General features: G+C 34.1%; 1 protein-coding gene across 3 annotated transcripts in view; it reads right to left on the reverse strand.

Annotated features, from left to right (window-relative positions):
• The window catches only part of LOC149785054 (osmotic avoidance abnormal protein 3-like), a 97,028-nt gene that overhangs the window by 53,993 nt on the left and 20,206 nt on the right, over window positions 1-22,829 (reverse strand). For all 3 annotated transcript variants that reach the window (XM_089978772.1, XM_089978771.1, XM_089978770.1), the window contains 5 exons: window positions 15,832-16,001; window positions 14,252-14,485; window positions 5,662-6,039; window positions 3,987-4,105; window positions 945-1,104 (listed from right to left, as the gene is read on the reverse strand). In XM_089978772.1, the coding sequence (XP_089834898.1) occupies window positions 945-1,104; window positions 3,987-4,105; window positions 5,662-6,039; window positions 14,252-14,485; window positions 15,832-16,001 (1,061 nt within the window). The remainder of the gene's footprint in view (window positions 1-944; window positions 1,105-3,986; window positions 4,106-5,661; window positions 6,040-14,251; window positions 14,486-15,831; window positions 16,002-22,829) is intronic.

The raw sequence follows: 22,829 nt of genomic DNA on the forward strand, positions 1-22,829 counted from the left end.
CAGACTGGCACCATTTCTATTTCAGACCAACCAGTTATCATATGAAGTATTTCGGTGAAAGCACAATGTTAAAATGACCATCCATCTAGAACCAGCAGCAGTAGCAATAATGAGATTTTCAAGATGGCAATTCTGGCAGCCATACTGGATTACCAAGCAGCAGCATTTTCATATGACTTTCTGTTCAGGAGAAACAATAATTAAATTTTCAAGATGGCTGCTGCGGCACCCATACTGTGCATAATATCAGGCACTGTTTTCATTCTAGAAAAATCATACATTATAAGAAGCATCCTGGTGAAAACCCCATCTTTGTATTTGTTTTAGAGAATTAGCGACAAAAATGTTTTCAAGATGGCTACTGTGGTGGCCAAACCATCAGATCATCAGGATTTTTATTCAGGACCAACTAGACATCGTAAGAAGTCTTTAAGTGAAATGCCACATTGATTTGACCATCCATTCAGAAGGAATACCATGACAAGATTTTCAAGATGGCTGCTGTTTTAGCCATACTGAATGTCTGAGCTGCACCATTTTCTTTTTCATTTAGGACCAACAAGGCACTGCTCCGGTGGCCTAGTGATTAGAGCGTCTGCTTTGCATGCAAGAGGTCATGGGTTCGATAATGGAAAATAATAAAGATAAAATCATTCAAGTTCAAATTCAAAATCTGCATATAAACCACTCTTTAAAAAAGTCCAAGATGTCAGTTGGAACATCACTACTGAACATATCCAGGGCAAATTGTTTACCCCAATTAATGTTTTTTACAAGCACTGGGCCTATTTTAAATCCCAGCACCCCAGATAATTAAATTCTGGAATTGGAAAAAATGATGTTAATGACAGTATCATTTCTTGAGCAACAAATTCGACTTTTTGGAATTAAGCTTCATTTTTCTTTCCTAAAAATGTACATAAACAATATTTTGTGATATTCACCTTCTGCCGTTGTTGGGAGATGAGCTATCTGTCCTTCTACTGTGCGTAACTTCACATCATAAAACTCTCGCAATTTGGCCATGTCCTGCTCTAGCTTAGCCTTACCCACCTTTTCCTCCTCGTATTGTTTCTGCATCTCATGTAGCCTTTCATCATACTCCTGCAAAACATACATTGAAACAAATGACGTTTTTGCATTAAAGAGTGACCATCATAATGCATAGATTTTAAGAAATGCTATGTTCTGGCAACCATACTGAGCTGTATGTTGTATGGCTTTCAAAATACTTTAGCACAAAATATAAGACAAAAGATTTTATCACAGGCTTGGTGGTGTGATCTTTTTCACATCTATAGATGTTGTGGCAAAATAGCAGACACCACTTTTGAGCAGAGACTGATTTTAAAATGTCACCAACAATTAGGAAAATCCATTACAAACATAGAAGTGAACATAGATGCTTGTTTATGGACTAAAAGTACTCATGCAAGTTTGCCATCACCTATAAAAGCATGCTGGAAAGGAGGTTATCAGCATTATGTTTTTCAACACAAATAAAAAAATAATTTTGAACCATATGGTACCAGAGAATACCACTGTGAGTAGACAATACTCTGCCATGTTAATAAGATATAATTTATGTTCTGTATATTTAATTTATATTGTGTCCTTGACTTTTGTTCATAACTGAGGATAAAGTTTTGTGTGTACCTGATATTTTGTCATGTTTGTGAGTTAAAAATAAGTAGTTTACTGATATCCGAGTTCCAGGTCTAGCCTTAGTTAATAATTTAGAATGTTCTAGAAGCCTGGCCTTGTTTACAAGTTAGTGAAGTTTTCCAGAAAAAACTACTGCATCATGGGTCAGGTAACAGTTACTATATAAAAATGAGGAAATAAAAATCACTGATTCCTATTTTTAATGTCTTTGGGAATCTATGATCAAAATTTTTAGTTGTGTTCAAATATAACTGAATTGAATCATTTATTTAAATTATTCATTAGAACCAAAAAAAAAACTCCTTGACTATTATGGACTAAAACACTACTTTAGAATTATTGTTCATTCATTCAAAAACATTCTCGATTGTATCACTGTATGATAATACATCAAGACTCTTGGTACATCAGCACATTCAATACTGTAATTCATTCAGAACATTCTATACTTTTGGACTTGTGATAAAACTTTCAGGACTGTTGGGGATTTAATTGACAACTATGTTAAGTTCCTCTAAACTTTTAACACTGTAACTTAGATAAATAAATTTATTTGTTGATTTTACAAAACTTGTTGTTTTTTGTTTCTTTTCTGTTACTTAGTTTAAGGCTATTGAGTCATAACCATTTATTTGCAACTATTTGAAAAAAGCATACCAGCCCTATTGAAGTGTGGTTTCATTTTTCATGAGGATAAAGCACACTCATGCAGACCTTACAAAATTATTTGCTAAAACTTTATATCACCCATCATACAACCTAGATTTAGCTCTTTGTGACTTGGCTTTTCCAAATTTGAAAGATTCATTACAGGGAAACTACTACGAAAGCAGAGAAGAACTACGGGATGCCATCATGAATGCTGTCACATGACAGACTGTGTTAAAGACATGGATCACAAGATGGACAAAGTGCATTAAATCTAAAGGAAGTGATGTTTACATTGTGAAAGATGGTCAATACACTTACATACATGCTATGGAGAATCCTTCTGAAAGCAAAATTTGGTGTCTGAAAAATTATTTTAAAAAGAAAAGAAATGTAGAAGTTTTATTAGGAATATATTTTTGTTTCCTGCTGTTATGTATATTTAATTTGCATTGTTTGTTAGTTACTTTTTTTATATGGTACTGTAATGTAACATTGTATGTTGGATTTAACCTTGTCCAAAATCAAGTTTTATTTCTGCTTGACCTGATTTATTGATCTCTTTTATTCTGTAAACAACTCATACATAGCTAAAATATTCTCTGTGTGCATGGGTTTAATATCTACATCATTATTAATAGAAGTAAACATGTTTATTTGGGTCTGGGTCTAGGTTATTGGAATTGCCCTACAATTTACCTGGCTTACCAGACATAGTCCAGGTCAAATATTATAATTTTAATACGTTTTAATTATAACTAACATTTTATTTTGTAAACAGTGGGAAGTTTCTAGAAGATTATTTTCCATTAGGTAAGAGTTTTTTTATTTACAGAAAATGCTAATTGTGACCTGAGGTCAGGTAGAGGACTATATAATCTTGTAACTGAAAAGATTACTCAGTCATGCTTTAACATCCGAGCAGGAACAACTAACTGTTATGTACAGTATTTGAACTGGAATTATTCAAATTATTTCATCTCTGGAAATACAAAAGTGCTCTAATAACATTCATGGAAATAGAAACTTGAATTTATACTGAAAATTCAAATAAGGATTTCTTCTTGGATTGTATTACTGTGTTTCAATGAAAGAACTGGTACAATAACACAATACAGGCCACCACAGCCACATCAACACCTTCATTGTTGGACTGAATTTGGATTTCCACTACAGCTTATTCAGAACTTTTATTATTAGGATTTGTGTTGGTAATTTTAGGAATATTTGGATTTATTTCTCAATACTGTAAGTCCTTTTTTTAAAGATTTTACTTTGTATTCGAGGAATTTTACAAAGCTTGTTGCTTTTCACGCTGTGTTACTTATTTTGAGATCATTGATTTGTAACACTTGCTAAATTGAAATTTCTTCTCAAGAGGCAGGATAGGTAGGGTCGTGTGTTGAAAAGAATACAGCATAATTTATATCACTGTATTTGTGGTGTTACATCCTTTTTGAGAGAAAAATATTTTTTTTCAACTTCCTTTCTACAAAGTTTGAGTATTTTTTACTGCCTGCTCAGATTGCAGGGAACTACTTCAAAAAGTCTTTATAAGCATGCTAATAGGTTGGCATCTTTGCTTTGCAAATGCATGTACTGGATAAAATAGATTTACTGCAAATCACATGAAATTGATATTTTAAATCAAAATCCCATCATTATAAACATACCTGCTTTAACCTCATTTTTTCGGTCTCTAATTCATCTCTCTCTTTCTCAAGGGAATGTTGTTGTTGTCTTGCCCTAACAGGTGCTGAGCCAGGCAAACCAACAGCTCCCATGTCTCCATCTTATTATAGAATGAAAACTTAGAAAATACATTTGGCCACATTCTACACAATAAAGATGAGAGGATTAACATCAAGCCTGAGTTTCAGAATTTTTTTATAGTTCAGCATTAGAATTAGTTAGCACTTTTTAGAAAAAAAAAACACTCCTGCTAAGATAAATCCTTCAAAATCTAGAGGATCAATTTATAATATAGAAAAATATGAAAATTTCATAATTCCACCATGCCAAGAATTTCACTCTGCAATTCCTTATTGCATTAACTGTGTCGAATAGAAGGGGCTGCATTATATGTGTCAAATTTTACAGTTACTGTAATGCATAATACAGGCTATCATACGGCAAGGTATTACAAGCTGTACCATCAATCAGTCAAAGTATCATATCAATCAGACTCAAAGTCCGAGTTGAGTTACTTCTGGTTAAAGCAAGTAGCAGAGAAAATTAGATATTTTGTTCACATTCGCAAATACATGTAGACTAGCTGCATCCCTGACCCAAATTGAATGTCTCATATTAGATTTCCCCATTCTGCCCATATAAATGCAGATGAATCTTAATTGGTAATCCGGGTTATCAGTTTACATGATGCACGTACAGTAAAGGCTGTTTATAATGTTTCATGGGTGACTGGGATTTTATAACATTCTAACAGAAATTTTAAATCCAAATACACCAAAATGTTTATGTATATATCCATGTCTGTGATATTAGACAAAAGTGTGGAATACAATTTACACTGATATGATTATTGTCAGAAAAATATATTGGAATTCCTATTATAATGGTAATTAAATTTTCAAACAACATATATTTTGTAAATACATGTCACAATGAGGAAAAAAAAGATAAATCAGTATGTTTTACCATCCACTGAAAGAGTCAAGATACATGCAAGCGTAACAGTCAGTTAATCATAAAAATCACCTGTATGTGAAACTGTCAATGTTCAATAACTTGATGACAGGTATTTTAGTCCTTTATAGTCATCCACTTTAATTAAACTGTGAATTTTTGTCAAGATGTTTTTCAATGACTTGAAAATGCTGATAAAGAATATCAGATTTGTCACTTACAGCTGCACTCAATTATCCAACATACAGATACAGAAAGATGATATAAGGATATTTGTAAATCATTTGGTCAGAAAAGTACAAAATAAAAACATTTAGTGTCATGCTTTAATTGCAGTCTAAGCAACTCAGGATTCTAAATACTGATTATGAATGACTCGTGATATCATGCCTTGGTTATTTAAACAGCCACCGCTATTTACATGGTTTCAGTGCATAGACAAGAAACACATAACAATTGAGATAATTTTCTCTGACACACCATACAAATCAAATGCAATAACCAATTTAATGTTGTAACAATGGAACATTTTAACAAAGCCGTTGAAATATATAGTAATTAGGAATCAAGCCTGGGAAATTAAACTTGAACATTCTAACACAGAAAAAGTTTTATCCAAGAACATTATTAAACAATCTTTACTGTATATATTTCCAGAATTTAAACCAAATACATTACCCCAACCTCCAAACATGATTTTACCTAAGAAACCACCCTCTGGGATTGGGATTTGCCCCATCAACATTGCCTTCAGCTTCTGGATCTCCTCTTGATACTGCCGCAACAGGGCGTCTTTTGGATCTTCATTAATCTTGGGTTTGTTCTGTATGTTCTTTGCACGATTTGCATATCGGAGAGTGCTAAGTGATTCTTCATAATTGTTATCTGCTGGTGACAAACATGCAACCATAAGCGTTTTTGTATTGCCTCCCAGAGAGTCCTGGAGAAGTCGAGTCAACTTAGAATCTCTGTAAGGTATATGTTTAGATTTTCCATCAACTAATGCTGAGATTACATTTCCTAGGGCAGACAAAGATAGGTTGATTTTTGTTGCTTCTTTTAATCTATCACCAGTTGCACCTGAAAAGAAAAGTATTCAGATTAGATGTTAATCTATTTTGCCATACTAATAGTCATTTAGTAATTTTCAAGATTAGGCCCTGTGAGTCAGAGTGCTATTTTACCATACTAATAGTCATTTAGTTATCTTGAAGATTAACCCTTGAGTCAAATTACTATTTTACCATACTAATAGTCATTTATTTATCTTCATGATTAAGCCTTCTGAGTCAGAGTGCTATTTTACCAAACTAATAGTGATTTAGTTATCTTCAAGATTAAACCATGTTAGTGAAAGTACTATTTTACCAAACTAACAGTCACTATGTTATTTTCAAGATTAAGCCTTGTGAGTCAAAGTACTATTTTACCATACAAATAATCATTTAGTTATTGCCAAGATTAAAGCTTGTGAGTGAAAGTACCTTATATACTTTCATATACCATAAATACTCACTTATTAGACAAGTACAACTGCAAAATGTACAGACCCACATCTGCTTTTGCATGATGCATTAGTAGATCTGGTTCTGTGCAGTTTGTAAGGAGTAATCAGTAGAACAAATAAAACAGACCCTGATCTGCAGGGGCATTATGATATAGCAGATGAGGATATATATATTGTTTGCAGTGGGGCTCAACTTATAAGTGAGTACAGACCTTTCCTGTAGACAGTGCTTACATAGTTAACTCCTCCTAGCCAATAGGTGACAGCAATAGCATCGGCCATTAAGGTGCTGACAAAGCCAGGTTACCAAGCATGCAAACTTGTGACTAGATAACAGATCTGTTAACCTTATACTTATTTCAAATTACTTAAAAATTCATTTCATGTAACTAACACAACCAATACAATCCAAGTGTCATTTAAAAGCAAACTGGTAATGAACAAATTTATCAATTTAATGTATTACTCTCTGTCCTCTACTGAAAGACCACCTCCCCAGAGATTCTGTAATTGTTATAACTTAGAGCTATAAAGGGTTTCACATTTTGCTGTGTGCATCTAAAAGGAATAAATTAATTTAAATATTTATGGTGTGATACTGTTAAAAGATATCTCAAAACAAATAACATAAACTGTGATGGATAAATCAATAAAATATAACATTATTTTATAAACATGTGTTTACTGGATTTATCTACATGTAATATATGCACTATAAAAAATCTACTTTTATCTGTTTCATTCTTTCTTCCATTCACTTTTTCCTCAGCGATCATAATTACACAGACGTACTGATACGCACTCAATATTCTAATTGATACAAACATTACACACTGAAATAACATTTAAATAATCAAGTATGACACAATGCAGTGGTTTTGACAATAATTTAGCAATCGATAGTTTTGGTTTGCTTCTTAGAGAAGGTGTGTTTTACAGGAAGGGGCGATGTTGATAAGAATTTTTCAATTGGTGGCATGGTTTGTTTCTTTAATTACTTAGTAAACAAGGTTACAAAATATGCATGATATAAGCAAATATCTTCTTGTCTATCGTTATCAAATTATATTGCATGCAGGAAGGGGTGGTTTTGGACAAGAATTTAGCAGGTAAAAAGGTTTTATTGTATGAGTACTAGATTTAACAGGACCAATAAACCATGGTCCTAATTTGAGCAGTAAGATGACTTCAAAAATTACATAAGTCATATTGTAACTTGTTGACCTTTTCATTTTCCTAACTCCAATAAAAATAACTGACAATTTAATCTCTAACTTTTTATCCTACACCTGTTTCATAACTGTAAAAATTAGACATTTTGTCCTTTGACCTTCAGTTCTACAATCAGGTGTCTAAGTCACTATCTCCTCTCTCTCACTCACTGCACCAAGATGTTAGTAGGGCAGTAATTCAAATGGGGGGGGGGGGCATTTTAAAATACTTTAAAGTGTTCTCGTCAGTTCAGTTAAAACTGCATCACTTGCAGGTTTAAGGTGTAATGCGCACCTTATCTGAAAAACCATAACTGAATAATGATTGTAACATCTGGAGCATGTGTCAAAACTATTTGGCATTTCACATTCGCAGATATAACATTTCATCATTTTTTCTTCTTCCAAATGAAGCTCTTATGATCATTCAGTGATCTGATTATTTTTTAAAACAACTGATGATGTCTGATTTTAAGGGCTGGCTTCGATCTGGTCAACTAAAATGGGAATAACGGTGAAGAAGGCTTAATTGGCATTGTCCAGGGATTATATTTTATTAACTTTCTGATCATGCTAATCATTTGTAATTACTTTTATCCATTATACTATAAACATCACTTATGTACATGCATAAGCTTTTCTGTTGACATGACTTCTTGAGATAATCGCTGGTATTCAGAATTAACACGCAGGAAATAATCGTCTTTCAGGCAAACCACAGAGGTGAATCAGTACCATAATGGTGGATGGTCATGTGGTAACTATAGGCCAAACACCACAATTAGAAGACTTGTACCACACATTTATGAATTTGAAAAAAGCAGAAAAATAAACATTATTTCATAATTTTTATACACATCTGTGCAAATACTGAAAATTAGGCAATCTTCAGATACAAGTCAAAGGTACCATTTGTCTAACCTCTTATTTATAATTAATTTCCATAAAAATTTAAGTCAGTATTAGCAAAAGCATGCTTTTATTTTAAGTCTTGCCTTGACTTATTCCAGATTCATCAATTTTTCATAAAAAATACTGCCATCAGCACTGTCCTAACTGTGAGCCTTTGACATATCTGCCTCATAGCAACTGTCAAGACAGGGTGGCCAACTATTCCAACTACATCACTGACCAAAACTTTATCTGACTTGCCTCCAAGGCAGAATTACTTACAAAAGGCAAAACAAACTGAATTCAACAGATCCTTTTTTGTTTAATCCTGTAGGTCAGGATGTTGAATGTTAGTAAAATATAACATTTATATATAAAGTATTCGAGAAAAAAAAAGAAAGTTTAATATACAGTTAGCAGTTATGGCAGTGATCAAAAACAGGATCTAGAAAAATAGAAGTGTTAATGAAACCCAGGCTGAAAAAGAAGTTACAGTACTGTTTTTCTTTTCTTTTTTTATGCTAAAGTGATGATTTTTGTTCTTTAATTCTCTACTCAACTAATTAAAAGTTATGAATTTTGCGAAGACAATTTTTTTTAATAAAATAGTGACAATGATGCAATCAAAATTTTCTTTAACTGACCAGTGTTAGACAAATAAAAAATCATTATTGCAAAAATAACTCAAACAAGCATTAATTATTAAAAACGTCTCACAATTGGACTGATGCTCTACTGGGCAAAATGAATTTCCATGAATGCAAGAAAAGACCATTTCTTCCCTTTAACTGTTGAGTGTTCAAACCATCTCTGATATTCTTCAGGGACAAAAATATTTTCAAATTAACTGCTGTAGCATATATATTGGATGTCAGTCTGCACCATTTTCATTTAGGGCTGATCAGACATCATTAGATGTCTTTTTGTGAACACCCCTTATCACAATGATCATCCATTCTAGGGTGAAGTGACAAGAACATTTTTAAGACAGCTGTGACTGGCACCATTTTCATTCCGGATTTGATGAAAACTTGTCATAATGATCATCTATTCAGAGGGAGTAATGACAACACAGGGCCCCGAGTGGCTGAGTGGTCTAAAGCGCACTCCATTACGGATCACTGCCATCTCACCTCTGTCTGCGTGGGTTCCAGTCTTGGATTCGGCCACTGTGGGTATGTCAGAAAGCTTGCCAGTAGCTTATCGAGAGTCGGTGGTTCTTCAAGGGTTTTCTCGGGTTCTTCCTCCACCAATTATTACTGGCCGCCATGCATAGCCTATCGTATGCTGAAAAACGGCATTAAACCCCACAACAACAACTACAACAACGACAACAAACTTTTTAATACAGTCATTGTAGCTAATAACTGGATTTTTGACTAGCAAGATTTTCATTTAGGACACACTAGACATCATAAGAAGTCTACTTGTGAAAACTGCATGTTGATATAGCTACCCATTAGGAGAAAAGAAGAGATAACAATATTTTAAGATGTGACTTTCTGTTCAGGAGGAGTAGGAATAACAAGATTTTCAAGATGGCTGCTGTGGTATCCATAACAAATGTCAGATACACACCATTTTCATTGAAGACCAACTATCATGATAAAAGTCCACTGGTGGAAACCATATTTCAATATGGCTTTCTGTTCAAGTACAGTTGTAATAACAACATTTTTAAGATGGATGCCATGGTAGCCATAATGGCTATAAGATCAACATCATTTTTATTTATGACCAGTTAGAGATCTTAAGAAATATTTTTGTGAAAACCCCATAATGATACAACCATTCATTCAGGAGTAGTGATAACATGATTTTCAACATGGCTGCCAATGTGGCCATACTGGAAGTCAGATCAGCACCAGTTTTGGTTAGGACCAACTAGACTTCATAAGAAGTCTTTCAGTCAAACCCAATGTTGATATGACCATCCATTCAGAAGGAGTAGCAATAACAAGGCTACTGTGGTGGCTATGTTGGGTGTCAGATTGGTACTATTTTCAACTATGACCAACTAGACATAACAGGAAGTCTTTTAGTGAAAACCCCATGTTTATATTACCATCCATTAGGGAAGACTAGCAAAAAGATTTTCAAGATGGCTGCCATGGTTGCCATATTGAACACATTTTGATTTAAGACCAAGTAGACATTATAAGAAGTCTCCTGTTCGTAGATATTAGTTCCTTGTTATATGTTACTGCATAAAAAGTGGCTACTAAAAATCTTATTTTAGTCTGAACCCTTGGAAAAGAGGGGGATAAGGTTTGCTACTAAACATCTTTTATTTCAAATTTCAAACAACTAAAGTTTAAAGTAATGAAAATTAATCTAAAAAATATCAATAATCATCTGTGTAGTTTTCATTGACTGATTATCTGATAAATGATTTATTACTTTTACGAAATTATTCTGAATTCTGACTGGCTGAACAGAACCCACAAGTTCAACAGGGACGTTCCTGCAATTTTTTGTTTTTTGTCTTGCAAAATCCTCGACTTTACCTGAGACTGTGAGGGAAGAAGAGAAGATATCCTTGGTGGCTTGCTGGCCAGATTCCATTAACAAGATCATTAAAAAGGTGATTGGATTATTAAGGTTGCAAGAATAGCTTGGCCTTTTGATGGTCTTTAAAAGAGGTGGAGGTATAGAGCACTGCATCTCATTCCGCCAGTTGTAAGTTCACAGCTACTGTTACGGCCATGGCTATAGTATGTTGGGCCTCTATGTTTATGAAGTGGGCCATGCTATAAACAGACTCCCAGGCATGTGTGGTGAGATTCTAGATTGTAGAAGGTAAGCTGTGTTCTGCCTACTGAAAGACTGCCATAGGTGTTAAATCAAGTAATGAGCCTATAGTCATGATGTTATGCATCAAATGGAAATCCAGTGTGTGGGGCTTGTAGAACTGCTGAATACAACTTGATGGAAAAAACATCCATTCATGATCTAAGCAGCCCAAAATGACAGTAACCCCATCAGATTGTGGAAGCAATTGAAAGTAGGTTTTACCTTAGCCAATGATGACATGATGTCAAAACTATATACCAGGCATGTATTGTAGAGGAATTAGGACAGAACTCTGATGGGAGTAGGATGGAAAATATCTTCAGCCCAGACCTTTAAGGCTCAGTCTTTATGCATCACAGTAATATCTAACAACGACAAGGGATTAAGACAGTCTTTATGCATCACAGAAATATCTAATAACGACAAGGGATTAAGGCTTAGTTTTTATGCATCACAGTAATATCTAATAACAACAAGGAATTAAAGCTCAGTCTTTATGCATCACAGTAATATCTAATAACAACATGGGATTAAGACTCAGTCTTTATGCATCACAGTAATATCTAATAACGACAAGGGATTAAGACTCAGTCTTTATGGATCACAGTAATATCTAATAATGACAAGGGATTAAGGCTCAGTCTTTATGCATCACAGTAATATCTAATAATGACAAGGGATTAAAGCTCAGTCTTTATTGGATCACAGTAATATCTAATAATGACAAGGGATTAAGACTCAGTCTTTATGGATCACAGTAATATCTAATAATGACAAGGGATTAAGGCTCAGTCTTTATGCATCACAGTAATATCTAATAATGACATGGGATTTCAATGTTTTTAGATAAAGGTAGTGAAACCAACGTCTCTTGCACTACTTGTGAAGTAGCTGGAGAAGAATGTCAAGGATTGTAGCTCACTACACTTGCAACATGTCACAAGTAATATCCTATTATTTCTAAGGTGTCACTAAGTAGTGACTTTCTTTTGGGTAGCAATGGCTTCAGGCTCAGTAAAGAGACTTCTCTCAGGCATCATATATCATATGCCGAAAGTGTTTTGTGGCACTGTGTGGGTTAGATTGATCCATGAGAGTGCCTGTATAAACTGGACATTGTCCCCAGGTAGTGTCTTATGGCACTATGCAGGTTAGAAAGATTCGTACAATTGCCTTATAAACTGTGCATCATATGCAGTAAGTGTTTAGTGGCAATATGTGAGTTAGACTGATCCATAAGTGCCTTATAAACTGGAAAGGAAGTACCTAACAGCAATATGTGGGTTAGACTGCTGTATAACTAAGTTCTTGGGAAATGAAGCACTAAGCTGGGCACCATATGCCTGAAGTGTCTAGCAGCACTATGCAGTTAATGTTCATCCATGAAAGTGGCTGTATAAACTGGACATCATAAACAGGAAAAGCCTTGTGACACAATGCAGACTGGACTCACCTTTATGAGTGCCTGTATAAACTGGACATCATACACAGAAAGTGCCTTGCAGCACTGTGCAGGCTGGACTCGCCTTTACGAGTGCCTGTATAAACTGTTCATTGCATACAGGAAGTGCTTAGTGGCACTATGTGGGTTAGAATAATGTGTGCCTCATAAACTGGACACTGTCCACAGAATGTATCTAACAGCAACATGTGGGTTACACTACTGTATAACTTAGGTCTTGGTTAATGAAGCACTAATCTGGGCATTGTATGCCTGAAGTGTCTAGCAGCACTATGCAGGTTAGACTGATCCATGAAAGTGCATGTATAAACTTGACATCGTACACAGATGGTTCCAAGCAGTACTATACAGGTTGGATCATCCTTATAAACCGTGCATCATGGCACTAAGCTGGGCATCCTATGCTGGAAGTGCCTAGCAGCACTATGCAAGTAGTTGAACTTGACAAAATTCATTCTTTTGGTGGCTGATATTGTATAACTGATTGTGGGCCCTTTGTGATAAGTGGTATATGGCTGAGTCCAGTCTTAACTGAACAGGGCCATCTTGGCTGGCATGATGTTGTCCAGTTCTTAAGGATGGGATGGGGTGTGGGATTGTGATCTACATAGCTGGTCCATAATTCTATTATGCAAGCTGGCAAATGAAGCTGTTGTTGCTATCTTGCTCCCCAGTAAATGACATGGCTTTGACCTCTGCATGCCAGCTTATGATACTTTATTATTCAAGGTATGCTTCTGCACTTCCCATTTATTACCCACAGTATTGCTGCTGATTGACTTCTACTAATAATATGCAAGTCCAACATGTATTCAAAGAATGACTGCACTTATTAATATTAACATGGTTATTGCAATGTGAAGGGATGTCATCATGAACCATGCAGGTATGTACCATGGGCATCTAAGTGCATGAAGATGGAAAATGACAACACCAAAGAGTTAAAAACTTTGTCATCAACATAAGAAAGAACAGAAAAGTTGGACATTTATGGATGGAAAATATTTCCCTTCCTCTTATTTAAGGTAGAAAACTTCTAAAAACTGCTTGTATGTATGTTGCAGGGCCTCTCTGTCTGTAGGTAGCATGCTACACTGCATGAGTGGAAGCAGTAACTGAAGAATTCTGGGGTCCAGGGGATTTGGCACCAATTCTAGTATTAAGGGGAGATCACCCTAACAGTAGCCAAATTGTGCAGTTAACTTTTAGCAATTTATCCAAGAAATTTTAAGCTGGGACAGATGGATTTGTAAGGCAGTTGAAGTTCTCCAAAGTGGTTATGATCAGGTAATGTATTTGAAGAAGATATATTGATACTGGCTTCTGCTTCACACTGGCCAATATCACATTTAACAGCTCAATAAAACAATGAACTTAACTCAACAAAAGTTCACAATTATAAATTATCATGCTACTTCTAATTTATACCTGTCTTTGCTTGTCTCTCGCTGCCTGCTAGATCAACAAGGTTTAGTTTTCCTGCTCGTATATGTTCCTCACCCTCATCATCTACTGTTGCCATCTCCAGGTTGATCGTGAAGATTGAATGACTTCGAGAAGAGTCAGTGTTCATGAGAGTGGCACCTGTTGAACGGTTATTCCAGCCCTTGGTCATAATACGTTCACATTCATGAACATTGTGTACTGGGTGCATAGACAAGCCTACAATAATAATAATAATAATAATATTAAGAAGGAGAAAAATAATTTATTATATGACTTCTCACTTTGCCATGTCTGTTTGTGGGGTAAATCAGTGGAACATCTTTGTTAAAGCATTATATTACAATATTTGAATTTTCATTACCATAGACCTTAAGTCATTCTCAAAAATGAATTTTACACAGACTTTATTCATGCAACCATACTGGGCGAAACAATGTACCTCCATGGTGGAGAGCTCTCTCAATGATGAAAGGAACTAAGTATTTCTGTATGTACATACACATGATGAAGACACTGTTTATGATGTAGTAGGTTTGCGCATATGAAGATGAACCTAAACTTGGTTAAAATTCATGCAAATAACACCTTTCAAGCACAGAGTATATGTATAACAATGAATATGGTATTTTTTATTTTACTGTTATGTGTGATTCCAATAAATTCTTGGACTTTGTACCAGATGACATTAGATACCGATATTTAAAGGAATCACAATAATGTGAACTTGACTTTCTTCATTTATCTGTAAGACATGTGGAATTAACATATTATGGGATACATGAATCCGATCATTCTGAACTAATTTTACACTGATATGTAACCTATAACTGAATTCACTGATTTATCATATAAATTGATTTAAAATGTCAATAATTATGGATTTGAATGGATCAATTAGAACAAATTATAAGTTATAAATTTATTTGCAACATATTCCACTCAATAATATAAACGCATTATACACTGGTTTTGTCATTATTTTTCCTTTTAATATATCTATACAGTTTGGCCTGTTTATTTTTTTTTTCAAAGTGCAACTCTGACTCACTGAAGACATGTCTCCCTTTAGATGGATCTGACTCGAAAAATAGACCAGAAATTTGCTTTTTGTAGCCTTAAAAGTGTGTGTGTGTGTGTGTGTGTGTGTGTGTGTGTGTGTGTGCGTGCGTGTGAAGGCATCAACTTAAAAACAAGAACATATGGTATCACTTTAATGAGGTTTATAAATCCTTCTACCTACCTCATCAAAAGTCAATAACTGTATATTGTCACAATCTGTTCATTATATAGCAGTGAAACACAAGTAATAAAGTCAATTTCAATGAGGTCACATCAGCAAATCCTTCCAGTCTGGTCATTTAAAACTTTTGTGCTTATCCTTATCAACCAAATACTTATTTAAATAAGAGGACAAGTTGATTTTTTTTAAATACAGAAATTAGTGTTTTCTACTATAGACATTGTAGAAATGGAGTATGTTACTTCTCACATATAATAATAAAGTAAACTAAGACAATAGTTTGATGAAATGCTGAATTTATATTGACTCTAGAAAAACAAACCATTGACATAGACGCCTTTTTCTGGGTGTTCTTTAAGCTCCATCTTTGCTTTGATATCCTTGCCGAGTAAATCACGAATCTCTTCATTGTAAATCTCACAATAGGCTGCATGGATCAAAAACTTTTTGCCCTCTGTAACACTAACAGTTTCAAAGATGTGGTCAAATGCCCTGTAATATAAAGAATTAATAATGTCACTGCAGGTTTTCTGGATTCCCATATGCTGATTCAGAGTGAAAAACCTCATTTTCACTGCTACAGGCAAATATCAGATGTGGATTACTTGTCATGAAAGACTCAATCTAACAATACCCTGTATGTAATTACTCATCACTGGCAATGTAAATAAGGACTAGTATGAAACATACCATGACTACAAGTGAAAAGGGTTTTCTTTGCATAAAGAGTCCCTCAAAGGAACTGATACTCTGCTGTCCAAAAAGGTATTTGCAGAAATCTATGACATGCCCATTCCTGCCCTTCTTTTAAATTATTTTTAACTGCTGAGTACTGCAATGATCTCAGATATTTGGAGATACTCTAACATACAAGCCTGCATAAAAACTAAATTTTCTTCTATGTTAGAGTTGCCATGGTTCTTGATAACTGCAATACATAAATCCTAGTCAGGACAGATAGCCTGAAAAGGAATACATGGATACAAGATCACAGAACATATCTCAGATACTGCCAAGATATTTCCAAAATGCCAAGTTGGATTAAATGCATGTATCATTATAATTACTGTTGTGATTTTAAAGTAGTCACTATAAAAAAGATTTTCAAGATGGCCACCACTGCAGCCATGATGGGGTAAATTGAAAAACAATTTCATTTAGGATAAACTAGATATCATATTAAGTCTTTGAGTGAAAATCCCATGTCCATAGAACCAACAAGTCATAAGAAGTAATGACAAGATTTGAAGAGAGCAACAAATGTAGCCATTTTGGGAAATAGATCAGCATCATTTTATTGAGGTTCAGCTATATCTCATAAGAGTCTTTCAGTGAAAACTGCATGTAGATATGACAATCTGTTCAAGCTTGGGATGAATGAGTACATGTAACGTTTCATGGCAATCCTCACAGTAGACTAGGTGTAGTGATTACAAACTTGTGCAGATGGAATGATGCTGAATGACAGGCCATTGATTGCACTCTTGTGTTTCAATTTTAGAAGAAGTTATTTATCATTTTCTTACATTTTTTAGGCAGAGAAAGTAAACATCTGAATGGGCAAGAAAAGTCAGAAATTACTTTGCCCACTGACAGGTTAACTTTAATAATAAAATTTTAATAATAATAACAATAATAATAATATAATAATAAGCAAATTCATAGTATTGATGTCCAATCCAGATTGTTAACCTCATCTTCATTAAGCTGCCAATAAAATTTGGTTTAAATCCAAACATATTCTGGGTATTATTCTGCAGAAATGAAAATAGGTGGGTGGGTCAAAGAATCAAGGACTAAAACTCTGTTAAACAATGCAGAATATTTACAAACTCAACCAAGATCTATTTAAAATCAAGCTGCATAACAAATTTTGTTCAAATCTAATAATAAAAGGATTTACTGTGTAGAAACTAAAGTGGGTGAGTTTGACAATTATGGTTTATACACCTAACTCAGCTAAACTACACAGAATGCTAACAATGGCACTCTACCATGGTGTCATCATTATCAAGCTGCATATCAAATTTAGCTGTAATCCCAACAATAATTAAGTTCTTGTGCTGAAACAAAAATGGGTCCCAGGGTCTGACAATCCAGCCAAATGACGAGACAGAAGGCTGACAATCAGACACAGAAGGCGGCCAAATGATGACACAGAAGGCAGACAATCAAACTCACCTAAGGTCTATATATTTTCAAGCTACATACCAAATTTGGATGAAATCCTATAATCATTATGGGAGTTTTTGTGTGGACACAAAAGTAAGCTGATTGAAAAATCTGGGGCTGTGACTCCATTAAATGATAATGCAGAAATATGGCAATATCAAGCAACATGCCAAAATTTGGTTCAAGTCTAATAATAATTAAGGGAATTATTATGTGGAAGCAAAAGTAGGTGACTCAATCAGGGGCTATAACTGCTAAATGATAATGTTGAACAATAACAATTAAACCCATCCAAGGTCTTATTTATATATATATATATATATATATATATATATATATATATATATATATATATATATATATATATATCTGCAATCCAAATTTGCTTGAAATCTAAGAATTATTTAGGAACTTACTGCATGGAAACTAAAGTGGCTGGGATGGATGAATTGATGGGAGGACATTCTCGATAAACTCACATTTTTTAAAAAGTAGGGACAATAATATTACATGTACCATGTATAATTGGTGAAGTTTTCAAATTTGAAAAAGGGGTTTTTGTGCCAAAGCATTATGGGACAACTGTACTATGCTGACATAGCAAAATTTTGCAGTTCAGCAATACTGCCATTAATGTCTTTCTCAATTCTTTGTAGGTACAGCCTTGCACTCCAGGATTCTTAACCTGGACACATATGGTACAATAAGATTTTAGAGTGTTTTCTTTTTCATGGCAGAGTGAAAAGTACAGTACAAATTTATGGATCTCACCCAAGGGCATTAAAAGGATGCCAGTTAAGTTCAGTCATATGCTGAATTTCTTTTAAAAAACGCTGATTGACCTATCAAAATTTTATTCATAAATTCCTACAAATATAAATGAAAAAATACTTTTTCAGATTCAAGTTTCCTGTTTTAAATGAATTCTTCTATGTTAAAACAATTTGACCTTTTTGGTTGGGGGGGAGGCTGGACTTGTTAGAGACTCTGACACTCATAAATACTGTTCTGTGGGGGGAAAGGCAGGAGAATTATTCAAAAGGATTGTTTTGAAGCTTGCGACTTAAATGTTTCAGCCATATAAACATAATTAAATCATACAAAAATAATACCTATATCTTCTTTATGGTGGCATTCACCAGATAATATGTACTTTTGAGAGAGTGACGTATGTAAGGTGAAGTAGTTCACATTTAAAACATGCACAATGGAGAGAATGTTGGCATACCTCTATGCTACATTAATGTAATGTGGATGATATTTCTTTTGGATATTGTACTTTTGGAAATTTTACATGATTTAAGCACACTGCTAACTAAAATGACTGCTCCCTTGTGTTAAAAAATCAGCCTGAATTAGTCTAAAGTACACTATACCTAGCAGCTATTAAAATAGGGAAAATGAATTTTACCAAACTAGACAATACCAGCTTATGAAAGTGCAATGAATGAATTACCAAATATGTAAAATGTAAAAAAAGTTATCAGCTCTTTTTTATACAATTTACCTCTGAAGTTCAGGAAGTGAAAATGACCAAGTAGAGCTAGCACTTTTTTGTAAGGTGCACATCTGAAGTAAGGCCAAGCTGTATACTCTATAACCCATATTACACCCATCAATCATACACCAAAATAAAGGGAATTAAAGGTTCTTTGCATTATACCTAAGTTATACATGGTCTTTTTTAAATAGCCAGTATAACCAGTGAGGAAAGCCAGGGAAATTCTTTTTCTTTAAAATCCTAACCCTATGCAAAATGCGAAACTGTATAGCGCCACCTAATCTGTTATAGTAGGGTTTCCTGGCAATGGTTTTGACATGTCGAAAATCTCATGAATAACCTCCCTTTAAATCACTGTTTGCCATCTTTAGTCAGTCAATAATAATGAATATGAAATCAACAACTTCCGACAATAGCAATGCTAAGTATAGCTACTCCAAAAGACAGACATCTTTTGCCAGAGGAAAGCAAACCTGACTGACACTGAAAACTATTTATTTACCACAAAATTCCACAAGTAATATTTGTTATGATAATAAGTCTGTTACAAAATGTGTATAATTCATATTTTTGGTCGTTTGGAGAGACCACAACAAGTGTTTCCTGATATCTCAATATCTGTAATACAGTTAAAACGTAATCCAGATTACCTGGGAGAAAGAGATTTTGTTCTGATAATTGATAATACAAAACCTTTATAAGAAATCATTTATGTAGGTCATTACTTTACAGTGCTCTAGCTAGGCATTATATTTTGCATATTTTAAATAAACTAATTGATGAAACACACATAAAGAAATTTTGAAGTGCATTCAAATTACACACAAAAAATTAATCTTAAGCATTTCATTCAATGAATGTCAGCATACTGCCCCTGCTATAATCAGTCCACATTTAATTATGGTATATTTGATCAATATAAACTGTGCTATTGGGTTAAGTTCCACATGTTTCATACACATCTGAAATCATGGTACTTAATTAATGTGAGAACACTCACTAAAATAGTGTAATATAACTGAATGCAGCCTGAACTATTCTTGGTCACTAAACTATTTTGCCATGGCTTACATCTAGATGACTCTGTCTTGTATCAGACGTAGGTGTTTTGCAGTATTCATGAAATATCCAATAGAATATTTAAAAAAAACATAATTAGTTCCAAACCTGGCAGTAATAGACCCAATTCATTAAACTCCTATCCTGAGCTCCCTGCATTACATAACAAAGTTTATTCATTCATGAAGTTTAAACTTTTGAACTCGAATTTGAGCTTAAGATTTTGTGGCAGCCAATCACAAGGATCTTTACTTTTGTAATGCCAATTTTCGTTGGTTGAGAGTGAAACTCAAAATTAGAGTTTTAAAACCCCATGGACACAAAACTGAATACTAAAACCAGACATGAATGACCAATGGATTGGAATATCACCTTTCTTTTAAGACCTGGTAAAACAATCTCAAAATTCTCTTAACACAAAAGCTGAAATATGCTCAATAGTATAAAAAAAATTGACCTTCTACAGTTTTGCTTCATAATGTAAAAGTTAGAATCACAATGATTTTGATATTTTCTAATTCTCTGTAATTTAAATACAATCCAAGTATCAATATGACTATTAAAAAAAACAGTCTCAATTTCAATTTCTGAGTTTTGAGTTGTAGACTCATTTTTTGCACCAACTGAAAAAAGATGCATACATACAGTCTTTAAATATTATTCAAATCTGGCACATACATTTATATATACAGATATGAACAATACAAATCATGTCAAATATTTTGTGACATCATCCAGAACGAAGTTATAGTAGATCAACTTTAGCAGAAGTTCAATTTTGTGCATGGAAAGTTTTGAGATTGTGGGGTAAGGTCATCAAATACATGTACTCTACCAAACTAGCAGTTTTTCAAGTCAGATTTAACCATACAAAGGAACAATGCTCCCTCGCTATAAAACACCTCAATACAAGATCCTTATATACCATATGTACTCGCTTATAAGTTTAGTCAAACTGCAAACAACAAAGATCCAGATATGCTATAGCATACTATGCCTGCAGATCAGGGTCTATGTTATTTATTCTACTGATTACTCCTAACAAACTGCACAGACCCAGATCTTCTGGCGTATTATGCACTGGCAGATCTAGGTCTGTGCAGTTTGCAGTATATTTGGTAAAATGTGGATGGTCTTGGGTTGAACTATATTGGCAAAATTATATTTTTCATATGAAGTATCCCACTATACCTCACCAATAACAGTACCTTTAATGGCATTATACTAAGGGATCATTATACAAGGTACCTCAGTATAATACAACCTCACATAGCATGCAGTAAACACAACTCACTTGAATGCCATTAAAAGTTAGAGATCACTATATGAAGTACCTCAGTATAACACAACCTCAATTATAACATCATCCACTGTCATGGCTCCCTCTAACAGTGTAATAGTGGGGGGCCACTGTATAATGTACCTTAGTACATGGCAACCTAACCTAACATTGCACATTCATGGTTCCCTTGAACATCTTTATAGTGAGGACCAATCTATAATATGCACAACCTCACATATAACACAGTACACATTTATAGTTCCCTTAAAGCACATTATAGTGAGAGACCACTGTATGATGTACCAAAGTATAAGATTAACCTAACATATAGCAATACACATTCATGACTCCCTTGAAGTACAACATAGTGAGGGATCAATGAATAAGAAGCAATAGGCAATTCCATTGAGTTAACAGTTTGGATAAGTGGATAATCTACATTTGTACTATATTAATAGCAGTTAATTGTTATAATAAATGTATTATGTAAGTTATTGCATCTTTTGGACGTCCCAAATAAATATATAATATAAAGCTATAAGTAATAACAAAGCTTTGTTTTGGTGAGGGGCTTTTGTGAATGCAAAAGCATTATACTAAAAATACTGAATATAACATGCAAAAAAGTTCTTAATTTACTGTCTATAAAATAAAATGAACAACCAATACATTCTCTGTGTTCTAAGTCAATATGAAAAGCAACTATTTGTTCCTCTAAATACTTTTTACTTAAGAATACAGAAATTGTTCAGATGTTGAAGCATGCACTTGATAATAAAAAACCGCAAGTTACAAATCTATGACAACAATGTAAAAAGTAGACGTATTAGAAGACATTGAATATGCAGCAGTAGTGTTAGTTGTAATTACAAGAATATAGACATGAATTTTAAACTTAAAGGCTGCTATTATATCAAGATATAAATAACAGCAGTTACTATCATGTGACAACTCTGTTATGTATAGCCAGGTTTCTCATGCACAATAGGCCAAACTATAGAACAATTCTCTGAGGAAAGATCTGACATTTCATTACAATGGAGCTGAAGTTTTTTGGTTATTTACGGTATGGTAATACAAGGTTATTTAGTGCTAAGCCTATCAGGTTTAAGCACCTTGCCCAAGGACACAGGTCAACCCAGACTGATCCAATAGTAGGATTCATAACTCCCTCCTTTTGGTCAGGAGTCTAGCATGCTAACCATAGAGCCAGTGCAACTCCAGGTCTTAAGTCTTTCAACCCTATCAACTACCCGAAAGAGTTGAAAAAGATCACCATGGTATGTCAAGGCTATTAAGCAAAAGT

The sequence above is a fragment of the Sinohyriopsis cumingii genome, chromosome 13 (genome assembly GCF_028554795.1).
Source record: "Sinohyriopsis cumingii isolate HCF-2022 chromosome 13, ASM2855479v2, whole genome shotgun sequence".
Classification (NCBI taxonomy): domain Eukaryota; kingdom Metazoa; phylum Mollusca; class Bivalvia; order Unionida; family Unionidae; genus Sinohyriopsis; species Sinohyriopsis cumingii.